The sequence below is a fragment of the Halichoerus grypus genome, chromosome 9 (assembly GCF_964656455.1).
Source record: "Halichoerus grypus chromosome 9, mHalGry1.hap1.1, whole genome shotgun sequence".
Classification (NCBI taxonomy): domain Eukaryota; kingdom Metazoa; phylum Chordata; class Mammalia; order Carnivora; family Phocidae; genus Halichoerus; species Halichoerus grypus.
Window position 1 is genome coordinate 39,549,582 of NC_135720.1, and position 13,497 is coordinate 39,563,078.

Sequence of the window (13,497 nt, forward strand, 5' to 3'; positions counted from 1 at the left end):
ACAAAGATGCCAAGAATTCTCAATGAGAAAAAAAAAATTCTCAATGAGAAAAAAAAATTCTCAATGAGAAAGGATGCTCTCTTCAGTTAATAGTGCTGGAGAAATTGGATATTCACACCCAAAAGAATTAAATTGGACCTCTGGCTTACACCATTCACAAAAATTAACTACAAATACGTTAAAGACTAAAATGCAAGACCCAAAACTATAAAACTCCTAGAAGAAAAGATAGAGGAAAAACTCCTTGACATTGATTTTGGCAATGATTTTTGGATATGATACCAAAAGCACTAATGACAAAAGCAAAAATAAATTAGATTACATCAAACTAAAAAGCTTCCAAATCTCAAAGGAAATAATCAACAAATGAAAAGACAACCTATGGAACGGGGGAAAATAGTTGCAAACCATCTATCTAATAAGGGGTTACTACCCAAAATATATAAGGAACTAATATACTCTATCACAAAAACCAAGTAATCTGGTTTAAAAATGGGCAGAGGACATGAACAGATGTTTTTTCTAAAGATATACAAATGACCACCTGGTATATGAAAAGATGCTCATCATCATTAATCGGCAGGAAAATGCACATCACAACCACAATGAGACTCATACCTATCCGAATGGCAATTTTCAAAAACACAGGAGGTAAGTGTTGGTGAGGATGTGAAGAAAAGGAAACTTTCATGCACTGCTGATGGGAGTGTAAATTGGGATACAGTATGGAGATAAGGGTATGTGTTGTGGTGAATGCTGTGTTGTGTAAGACTGATGAATCACAGACCTGTACCCCTGAAACAAATAATACATCATATGTTAATTAAAAAATCAACAATTAAAAATAGAACTATTATATGATCCAACAATCCCACACGTCTGGATCTATTTCTAAAGGAATTGAAATCACCATCTTAGAGAGATATCTCTACCCCCATATGTATTGCAGCATTACTCACAATAACCAATATATGGAAACAACCTCAGTGTCCATCAATGGATGAGAAGATAAAGAAAATATGCTATACATATACAATGGAATATTATTCATCCACAAGAGAGAAGGAAATCCTGACTTTGTGATTACATGGATGGACCTTGAGAGCCTTATGCTAAGTGAAATAAGTCAGACAGAGAAAGACAAATATTGTATGTTCTCACTTATATATGAAATATGAAAAAGCTGAACTCAGAAGTAGAAAATAGAATGGCAGTTGCCAGGAGTTCAGGAATATGGGAACTGATGTGATATTGGTCAAAGGGTACAAACTTTCAAGTATAAGATGAATAATTCCTGGGGATCTTATGTACAGCATTATGAGTACAGTTAATGTTGTATTATATACTTCATAGTTGCTAAAAGAGTCAATCTTAAATGTAATCACCACACACAAAAAAAGAGATAAATATGTGAGGTGATGGATATATTAGCGAAACTTATGGCGGTAACTGTTTCACAGTACATATGTGTATGAAACCTTCAAGTTGTACACCTTAAACTTACACATGTGGTATATCAATTATATCTCAATAATGCTGGAAAAACATTTAGATTTTAGTGGTGAGATTTAACAAGACTTCTTAGCACTACTCCTTCTGTGCTTTGTATCCACGGATTATTATAAGTCATTAAAAAATCAGTCTCCAGGCCCCTGGGTGTCTCAGTTGGTTAAGCGGCCGACTTGATTTCGGCTCAGTTCATGATCTCAGGATTGTGAGATCCAGCCCCACGTTGGGCTTGGGGCTCAGCAGGGAATCTGCTTGAGATTCTCTCTCCCCCTTTCTCTTTGTCCCTCCCCCACCATGCACATGTGCATGTGAGCCTCCTCACTGTCTCTCTCTCAAAAAAAAAAAAAAAAAAAAAATCAGTCTAGTATGCACTCTATCTTGGCAAATGTTTATTTTATCCCTGTAGGACAATAGTTCTCACACTTAAGTGGTCATTAAAATTACCTGAGAAAGCTGCTAAAAGACAAATTGCTGAGCCCCACCCCCAAAGTTTCTGATTCAGTAGGTATAGGGTAAAGCCCAAGAATTTGTACTTCTAACATCCCAGGTGCAGCTGCTGCTGCTTCAGGAACCCCAGTTTGGGAACCACTCCTCTAGGACCTAGACTGACAAGGGTATCTCAGAGGGAAAATGCACAGAAACATAACACACATATACCCTGTATCGTTTGTGAAGCCTGGTATGTTTATTTTGGAAAACAAGAAAATATTCAAGATGATTTCTAAGATCCCTCCAGTTTTAAAATTCTCTCATTATATGTTATAAAATTTATAAGATCCTACTGGTTTTATATCAAATTCTTATCATATATTGAAATTTAATGGTCTTATTTAATGATACTCTATTAGATTATCTAAGTAAAAATTCTCCAAGATCTTCATATGTATTATACGCCTAAAATAATGCTGCATTTAAGCATTTTACAACATTCAAATGTTATGATATTCATCTGCATTGTCTTGACTAAATTAAAGTATAATAAATCCATATGGAGGGAACTAATTTGCTCATTGGAGCCAATAATGAGGACATTTCTGTGATATTAATCAAATTATGAATTTTTTGAATAAATTCATGAAAATTCAGTTTCCTACTTCTGCTTGTGAATTTTACTTTTCTTAGTTTTGAAATTTACAGTCTAAATGACCTCATTAATGAGCAGGCATTAGGACACCTTTGATTGGTTTTGCTGCATATCTATCATATTGTAGAGGTGGTTAGAGAGTTTAAGATAAACATAGTGCACAGATAAAGCTACTTCATTAATGAATTAAGATAGTTATTTGATAAATATATATTTAAAATATGTTAAAGGTATTTATGATATGTGAATTAGAAAGATCATTAAATGGGTGCCTGGGTGGCTCAGTCAGTTAAGCGTGTTCTCATCAAGATTAACTTGCCTTTGGCTCAGGTCATGAGCCCAAAGGCCATGGGATCAAGCTCCGCATCTGGCTCCCTGCTTGGCTGGGAGCCTGCTTCTCCCTCTCCCTCTGCCTGCCGCTCCCCCTGCTTGTGCTCTCTCCCTCTCTCCCTCTATCTGTCAAAAAATAAGTAAATAAAATCTTTAAAAAAATAATTAAATGAAATTATTCCATTATTGATCAATGTTAAATAATTAATCAACATGAAAATTTGTTATAAAGCAGATTATTTAAAAGCCTTTATTGACATTATTCACATTAACAATTTCTTAGGTCAGAATTGTTATTACACCAAGCTATATAGATCTATATTCCATATAGACTTTGGCTATTGATTCATACATAAAACCTGACTGCTAAAATTTCTTTGAGTGTCAAAAATCTGTACAAATAATTTATTGGTATGTTAGATAATAATATATTACCATGTCAGAAATAATTTATTTCTGATCAAATAATAGATACATCAAAAAATATAATATCCAATGGAATAACACAAGGATGTGTATTGCTCTCTTTTCTTTGTTTTTGATATTTGTTTGTTTGCTTTTACCTGTATCTTAAAGAATTGATACCCATTGAGCAAGGCATACTTGTTCTTCATTGTAGAAAACATAGAAAACATATGTGACTCTTGAAGATGACTTAGTCCTAGGGTCATGACCTAGAGTTTGATATCAGGGGCAATTGGAACGGTTACCTAATCATTGCATGAATAATTTAAAATTTATTATTCACATCCCATACAATATTTAAAAGGATTACCAGTACATAGCCTTTACTGCGTTCACCTCAATTAGTTAGAAGTAACAAGTTAATCTTGATGAGAACGTCAAATGAAGTGTGACTTAAATTTAAAAATTCCATCTATTACGACTTTCTGGACTGAACATTTGATTATATCCAGTTCTTTTTTTTTCGCGTTTGAGGTATCTTTGCTGGAAAGTGTAACTTTGTTCCCTTAGCTAATTTACCCGTTTGGAGCACAATAATTGTCCTTCCTTAGGTCAGCCTCCAACCTGGCAGCAACAAGGGTCTCATAGCCTTGTAGTGAGGCATCTACCCCAGCAGGCTTCTGGTGAGAGGCTTCCAGTCCCGATTTGCACTCAATTGCTGGTATAACATATTTGCATAGTAGATATTCATTTAATTTAGTCAACATACATTTATTAATAAATTCCAATATGTCAGGAACCATGCTAAGCTTTGGAAGCACTACAGTTCTTGCTTATATGGAAGTTAGAGGATATTGGAGGAGATAATCAAGTAAACACACATCAATACAGTACTATTAGAGCTAGAATATATAAATAGAGGGAATACTATTGGAATATGAAAGGTGCACCCAACTCAGTCTGAGGGATTAAGGGAAAGCTATCTTATTTTTTGGATAATATCCGAATAATAAATGATATTCAGCCAGATTAAAAAGAGGAAGAATGTTCTAGACAGGGAGATCAATATATAAGACAGTCCAGAGACAAAAGACACTTTAAGTTAGTGTTTAGAAATAAAATACTTCAGTGTGGCTTGAATATAGAGTACAAAACAGTGAAGAGAGAGAGAAGAGGGTAATGAGATGCAGCAATTTGATTCATTGAAAACCTCACAGACCAGGCAGAGGCAGTTGGAGTTCACAAAGACGGTCCATGCTTTAGGCTGAGCTGTGATATGTGAAATGATTGTACATGCATTCTAGAAAATCTCTCTGGCTACAAAGTTGAAAGAAGAGTGAGGGGAGAAAGCCTACGTTTTCATGACCAGGTTGGATGTTCATGGTAATTACGGGGAGAAGCAGTGGTGGGCTGGGTTAAGTACTGGCAGAGTGTATTTGTTTCCTAGGGCTGTGGTAACAAGTACCACAAACTGTGTGGCTTGAAATAACAGAAATTTATTCTCTCATCATTCTAGAGACAGAAGTCCAAAAACGAAGTGTAGGCAGGGCCATGATCTCTTTGAAGGTTTGGAGGAGAATCTGTTCCATACATTTCCCTTAGCTTCTGGAATTGCCAGCCGACCTTGGTGTTCTTTCGCTTGTAGAAACATCATTCAAATCTCCACCTCTGTCATCACATGGTATTCTCCCTGTATGTCTTCACGTTATCATCCTTCTCTCTATGCATGTCTGTTTCTGTGTCTCTTCTCCTTCTCTTATAAGGACTCCAGTCATATTAGATTAAGAGTCACCCTACTTAATGACTTCATCTTAATTATATCTGCAAAAACCCTATCTCCAAATAAGGTCACACTCACAAGGTACTGAGCCTTAGGACTTCAACATAATTTTGGGGGGAACACAATCAAATCCATAAGGCAGAATGTAAAGAGAAGAGCAGAATAATTAGAGAGATAATATAGGCTGCAACTGAAATGAACTTGGAAATAAATATATATGGGAAAGAGCATGTAAAAACCAACCCTGAGGGCACCTGGGTGGCTCAGTCAGTTAAGCATCTGCCTTCAGCTCAGGTCATGGGTGCCTGGGATGGAGTACCGCATCAGACTCTGCATTCAGTGGGGAGTCTGCTTGCCCCGCTGCCCCTCCCCCCTGCTTGTGATCTCTCTCTCTCTCAAATAAATAAATAAATAATAAATAAATAGAATATTTTTTAAAAAACAACCCTGAGGGGCGCCTGGGTGGCTCAGTCGTTAGGCGTCTGCCTTCGGCTCAGGTCATGATCCCAGGGTCCTGGGATCGAGCCCCACATCGGGCTCCCTGCTTGGCGGGAAGCCTGCTTCTCTCTCTCCCACTCTCCCTGCTTGTGTTCCTGCTCTCACTGTGTCTCTCTGTCAAATAAATAAATAAAATCTTTAAAAAATAAATAAATAAATAAAAAACAACCCCAAAATCCTGATTTCATAATTAAACAGCTTCATGGAAATAAAATAGTTATGCAGTATTTATCACAACCTGATTGTAGGAATGAGTAGAACTTTCAAGTCAAGATTTTCTTAATTTAGCTTGCCATCAAGGGCAAAATTGAACAATCTTATATTTGCACATAATTTGTGTGTGTTTGTGTTTTTAATGTGTATTCATGCATGTTTCTTAGGCTTATGTCAATAGATTTATTAGATTCTCAGAAAGAAACATGACCATTCAGTACTCCAAATGCCACTACAGAGAGTCTCTGTAACTTTGCTTTTATCCTTACATTTAGGCAGAGTACATAGCTGTACACCTGAGCCACACTGATTGGGCCCAAAATAACATTTCTCTTATCAAACTGGGCTTGGTATAGTGTAACTGGTCCATGGTGAGAGCAGAGGGTGGAATCCTGTAAAAACTGTTACATATTTATGGTTGGGATTTTTTTAAGATGTTATTTATTACATTATACTACATTATACTATTTTATCCCCCTGAGAACACATATAACAAATTCATCTTAGGTAACAGTACCAGGAATTGCTATGCCAGGAATTCTCTTTAAAAACTTATTTATATTTTAAAACATTTTGAATTTTATAATTGACTGCACTTTTTATCCTTGCCTGAGCACTAGAAAGCTGAGAGCTGGATTGTCATGCCAAGTCAAAGGAAGTATGTAATAATTTTAACATTCATTTTGTGTTCTAATGTAATTCCTGAATTCATACATTTTCTTAACTTCATTTTTCTTGACTCATTTCTCCATTTACTTACCTTCTCGTGTTCTCATTAATTATTTCATTTATTTACCTAATGAACAAACTATAATTGAGTGCATGCTATGTAATCATGTATTAGGTATTGCACCAGTTGCCTGGATTCAGTGATGGATAAACATTATCTGTTTTCCGATATCTCAGTCTAGAAGGGAAGGTATTCATTCAAGTTAATATTTATAGTACATTGTGATTAACAATTATCAAAAGATCTAAAAAATAATATTGGTGCATAAAAGGGGAATGCAGCCCAACCACCTTAGATAAAAGTCTTTCTGAAGAGGAGATGGTTGAGCTGAGCCCTAAGTAGAAGGTAACCAAATAAAAAGTGAAGGGAACAAAACTCCTATGAAAAATAATAAAAAAATCAAAATCTCTACATAAATGGTGAAAGATTGCATGTTTGGGAAGTAGAAAATTCAATGTTGCTAAGATGTCAGTTGCTCCCAGCTTGGTCTATAGATTCAGTGCAATTTCCATCAAAATCCCAGCAAGTTATTTTGTGAATGTTGACAAACTGATTCTAAAATTTATGTGGAATGGAAAAAAAACTCACAGCAGCCAACACAATACTGAAGATCAAGATCAAACTTGGAAGACTGACACTACCCAATTTCAATGCTTACTATAAAGAACCACAGTATTGTTTCCATTGTTTCTTTCCCTGGCCTCAGGTAGTTTCCTTGTAAGCCTATGCTGGTTAGTGCTCATCTGAAGATTTAAGGGGGCCTTCCACAAATCCCCAGAACTTTCTCTATCTCTTTTTCTCTCTCTCTTTCTTCTTTTCTCTGCAGCTCTCTGCTTTACATGACTCTGACCTGGGCTCTCTAGCTGTCTTGGCCTTTCCAGACTCCCAGGTCCATCTCATCAATTCAGCTCCATTCCTTCACTAAGGCCTTATATTTCTCTTAAGGCATTAAGCTGGGACAATCGTAGAACACAGCTCATTTATTTTCCATCACTTAAAAATCACTGTCCTTTGTTGTCTATGTCCAATATCTTTAAAGCCAGTGCTTTACATATTTTATCTGCTTTCTATAGTTTTAAGTGTGAGGACTAATCACAAGAAGTCAAGTGAGTGGGAATTTAAAAAGGAAAAAGTAATCGATATAGTTAGTTATATCTATTAGTACTAGCAAGTGTGTGCGTGTAGGGGGGGATTGCTGACCAAAGAGACCTGATAAATAAAATGGTGGAAATAGAAGCTAGATTTTAGTGAATTAATAATTAAATGGGAGTCAGGAAATAGAAAAAGCAAGTAAAGATGACATTCGCAGGAAGTTGAGTTGAACAATGATGGAAAGGTACTGGATGATATTTATAAGGGAATATAGAATCAAAGGAAGATGCTTTTGTTTACTGTTGAAATCTTTGTTGAGATAAAAAATAAAGAAAATTAAAACTGATTATGGAGAAGGCAGAGTTTGACAAACAATGGCCTACAGAGTGACCACTAGTCTTTTCTGTAAATAAAGTTTTATTGGAACACAGCCATGCCTATTCATTTACATATTGTTGTTGGTTGCTTCTTTGTTACAACAGAATAGTTGAATAGTTGTGAATGAGATCATATGGCCTAAAGTCAAAAATATACACTGATCTTTCATAAAAAATTTGCCAGTCCTTACTAGGGATCCAAAAAGCAATAAAAGCATATATTTCTAGTCATCTGGAGTTTCAAATTCAGTAGCAATCATTTTTTTTTTTTAAAGATTTTATTTATTTATTTGACAGAGAGAGACATAGCGAGAGAGGGAACACAAGCAGGGGGAGTGGGAGAGGGAGAAGCAGGCTTCCCGCGGAGCAGGGAGCCCGATGCGGGGCTTGATCCCAGGACCCTGGGATCATGACCTGAGCCGAAGGCAGACGCCTAACCGACTGAGCCACCCAGGCGCCCCAGTAGCAATCATTTTTAATATATTATACTGGGACAGATAACATTAATAATATTAATGAAAAAGAAAACAGTATGTCTTATATTTTTTATCTTCAACAATAAAGGGTTAGAAGTAATTTCTCAAAATAAAATTATGTGTTTTATCTTAATATTAGACCTAAAACTTAACATTGCACACAAGACTTTGCGAGCAAATTATTTTTAATGATGTAATAAAATTAAACTAAGAGTTTTTTTATTTAAAAATGATTTTTTTAATTAGTGATTTTGTGTAAACATTAAATTACATATCCTGTAGAACTTAAATAAAGTACAATAGTTGGAGTTTATTGTTTTATTTTGATTTTCAAATATGTAATATTCTATCATATTCAATGTCAATTCAATAACAATTTATTGACCTGGTCTTTAATCATTTTTAAACTTTTTCTAGGCAAAGAAGTCAAGCCTAAGCCTCCACGTATGTTATATGCATGCCAAAAAATAAATAAATAAAACAAATCTTAAACGCATGCTTTTACTCATCCTCTGATTTCATAGTTGAATATTTTGCTTGAAGTCAAAGGCTTAACTATTTTGTGTAGACAATGTGCTTAAAATCCTCATATTTCTAATATCTTCCATATTTCTAATATCCTTTGTGTTTCTGAGAATATGCTATGCTAAAATTTTTCTTCAACTTTTGTTCACTGAAGGTACAAACCAATACCTTTTGTTAACTTCTCATAAAATCTTAATTCACATTTTCATTTTATCTCAAATAATTCTTACTGTGATTGATAATAAGGAAACTTTGTATCAATTTGTTGGATTCATAAAAAGAAGAAAATTAATGTGGCAGATTAAAAACAATGAATGATATGTAAAGAAATATGCATGAGTACAGAAAAAATATCTTTATATAATCATCATTATTAATGTTCACCTATATTTTTAGAGCCACAAGTAAAAAAAGAAGAGAAACCAGGTATGTATATTTTATGTAGAGATTCATACTTGCATTCCATATTTATAATGGTAGCATATTACCTCTTTGCCAATGTTGTGTCGTAGTGCAAATATTATACAAAAATGTTATCCTTTATCAACTTTTTAAAATAAGATGAACGTAATACATATTTATCTATACCACCTGTTCCTAGAAAAAATTCTACTTACAAAGGAGAAACTGCAGAGAGAGAAATTGATCTGGTTCAGAAGAAGCAATTGACTAATTGAGTTGAGTCCCATAAAACCCCTATTTTTGCTGATTACTGTAGGACACAGACATCCTGTCAGAAAAACAGCTCCTCTCATTCTTCTGTTTTTTGGGGAGCACCTGAGTGAGATGAATATTTCTGAGGGCTGCAGGATGCAGCAGAACTTTTTAAAAAGAACACACAGAAATCTGATTCTCAAAACAGTTAAAACTTTGGTTCATGTTTCCCAACTATTAGTGTGATAGGGCTGCTGTAATAAAATAAAATACCACAACCTGTGTATTTTAGGACAGCAGAAATTTATTCTCTCACAGTTCGGGGAGGTGGAAGTCTGAAATCAAGGTATCAGCAGGGCCATGATTCCCTTGAAGCTGGAGGGAAGAACCTTTCCCTGCCTCCTCTGGCTTCAGGTGTTTGTGAGCAATCCTTGGTGTTCCTTGGCCTGAAATTGCAGTGTTCCAATCTCAGCCTCTATCATTCCATGGACATCTTCCTCCTTTGTGTCTTTATCTCTGTCTTTTCTCCTCTTCTTGTAAGAACACCAGACATATTAGATTAAGGACCCAGCCTACTACCATATAACTACATCTTAACTAATTACACCTGTAAAGTCCCTATTTCCAAATCAGGTCACATTTTGAGGTGTTGGGTATTGGGACTTCAGCCTATCATCTTTTGAGAGGACACAATTCAACCCATAAAGGCCTATCCTCTGGTCCCCCCAAAATGCATGTCCTTCACATGTAGCAAAATACATACACCTCATTCCAACATCCCTAAAAGTCATAACCATTTTAGCAACAACTAAGTCCAACAGTTCATCAATTCAAAGTCCAAATCTCATCATCTTAAATATTTATGGGTGAAACCCAGGGTATGATTCTTCTTGCAGAAAATTTCTCTCCATCTGCAAAATCAGAAAACAAGTTATCTGCTTCCAAAATAAAACAGTGGGACAGGCTAGGTTAGACATTCCCATTTCAAAAGGGAAAAAAAAATAAAAGGAAAAGAAGGAATTATGTGCGCCAAGTAAATCCAAAACATAGCGGGGAAAATTCCATTAGATGTCAGGACCTGAGGATATCCTCTTTGGCTGAATACACAGTCCTCCGGGCCTGGTAGGGTGGTGGGTCTGCCTTTCTAGCCCACCTGGGTGACAGCCTGGTCCTCTCTACCCAAGAAGTTCCCATCAACCCAGGTTTTTGAATCTGTGACTCTGCTCTTAGAGTTGTTATTCCTTCATTTCATTCTCTCTCTATTTCTGTCAGGCGCATTGTTTTTACTTGCATAGAATTCTCAAAAACATGACCAGTTCTGCATTCAATTCATGATGATCCAATTGGACAAGAGGGTCCATTGGACAAGAGGGTCCTCCACAGATCCTTCCTCATAACTACATCTCTACTCCTGCCTTCTGCTGAGGTGGTAGATTGTATCTGCAAATTTGTCCAGTCACTCTCTTGGCCCTGTCTCCAGGGTGCACTGTCTCCATAAGTGGAGAATTCTCCAAATCATCAAGTGCCGATTCCTCTTGCTTCTCAATTTATCTTCACTCCTCAATTTATCTTCCCTTTCACATTTTATTATAAGCAGCAAGGAGAGATCAGGCTGCACCTTCCACACTTTACTTGGAAATTTCTTTGGCTAGATATCCATGTTCTTCACTTACAAATTCTACCTTCTGTTATTGAAACCCAAGTTTGGCTGCTCACAGCTTGAAAGCCAATACTCCAGAGACAAATGTTGGTTGCAAAGGAAAGGTTGCTTTATTCAAGAGGCTGGCAACCTGGAGAGATGGTAGACTGAGGTCCAAAGACCATCTTCCAGTTTCCTAGTTAAGAAGCAAGGGATTTTAAAGGGGAAATTCAGGGTAGTAGATTACATACATATTGATGAAAAGGGTGGGAAAAGATGATTATTCATGAGGAAGCTGGAGCATGTGCACTGAGCAAACATATATGTAACATCCATCTCATGTTCACTTTGGGATGGAGACTTAACACCAGAAGAAGGCAAAATTCAGCCCCTGATGTCAGGAGGTTCTCTTAGGATGAGGAGAAGGGACTGTGGGCATGCTCTGAATGCTGGTATAACCTAGATGGGGTCTTAGGCTTGTTATCTCAGGAAGAAATTCAGAGCCTTGCTTGTTCATAGGTTGGAACCGTATCAGTTGACCTTGAGTCCAGGCCTCTATGGAGACAACTTGTGGATCTGTTAGTGGAGTCTGAAAAAACATAATAGCTAACTAAAAGGAAACCATTCTCTGAAAAACAAGCTTCTGCTAGTTTCAACTTCATTGACCCTATAGGGCATGGTTTCACTGCCACCCGACTGAGGAACACAATTCAACCAAGTTCTCTGCCACTTTATAACAAAAATCACCCAGGCAGGACCCAATAACATGTCCCCTATTTCCTTCTGAGACCTCACCAGAAGCACATTCAACATTCTTATTTCCAGCAACATGTCATTGATATATGTATTTGATGAGGGTATACATATTTTCTAAATTGTCAGAGGTTTTCTTTATAGCTCTTCTTAATTTTCTTGAGTCCTCAGCAGAATAGACTTTGTCAATATTTCTGCCAATATCCTTTTCAAGGCAATGTAGGTTTTTGTTTTTGTTTTTTTCCTCTAACAAGTGTCTCAACTCATCAGCCAATTCCAAAGCCACTTTCACATTTATATGTATTTGTTACAGCAGCAACCCATCTCCTGGTATCAAAATCTATTAGTTTCCCTGGGTAGCTGGAATAAAGTGTCACAAACTGGGTAGCTTAAAACAAGAAACATTTCCTCTCACAGTTCTAGAAGTCCAAATTCAAGATGTCAGCAGAGCCATGTTCCCTTCGAAACTTGTGGAAGAGAATCTTTCCTAGTTTCTTCTTGCTTCTGGTGTTTGTGAGCAATCCTTGCTGTTTGTTGCCTTGTAGATCCATCACTCCAAGCTCTGTCTCCATCATCACATAGACTTGTTCTCCCTGTGTGTGTCTATTTCTGTTTCTTTTCCTGTCCTTATAAGGACACCAGTCAGATGGATTAATTAAGGACCCACCCTGCTCCATCCAGTATGACCTCATCCTACCTTAATTAATCACATCTGTAACAATCCTATTTCCAAATAAGATTACATTCTGAGGTATGGCAGGTTAGGACTTCAACATATCATTTTGTGGGATACGATTCAAGCCATAACACTATTTGTCTAAATTTCTAAATCATATGAGTACTCAAATATATTTCAAAAATACTCTTCTTATTCCTGCCATCAAATCATTTATATTGACACTGAAACTATACTCCACAATAATCATCTTGAGAAAACATAGGAAATTCGACTTGAAATCAATTAGCAGTAGCAACAGCTTAATGGCAGATAAGTAGGTTGCATGATATTAACTACTGCATGTTTAATAGACCAGCACTAACAAACCAGCAGGAAACTGAAATAATTTTTAGTAAAATTCTGCCTTTTTAATTATGGTAAACAAAATAAAATAATTTCCAGAATTGAATTTGTGCTCTAGTTTATTTTTTCAGATTATAAAATCTCTGCCTTTGTTTTCCCTTTAGAGTCACGAGTTAAAAAGGAAGCTTTAAAACCAGGTAAAAATATTTTTATTCTTAAATAGACACAGAACTGATATTGCCTTCATTTTAGAACTAAAAGAGACTTACCACACCCACCACTGGAGATTTACAGAGTCTCCCAGAGCCTCATTATTTTTCCTGCTTTGTTGCTCAGTATGCTTTCACAGGACTGGATTAGCTGAGAACGGGGATATTCTGTAAGTGAGAACATCTAGAATATGTTTTTAAA

The 13,497-nt window shown here is 36.2% G+C and overlaps 1 protein-coding gene across 1 annotated transcript in view; it reads left to right on the top strand.

Moving 5' to 3' along the window:
- Positions 1-13,497, top strand: part of TRDN (triadin) — a 291,637-nt gene that overhangs the window by 276,361 nt on the left and 1,779 nt on the right. Inside the window, 3 exon segments of the mRNA XM_078055860.1 lie at positions 8,912-8,938; positions 9,416-9,445; positions 13,251-13,283. Coding sequence (XP_077911986.1) covers positions 8,912-8,938; positions 9,416-9,445; positions 13,251-13,283 — 90 coding nt within the window.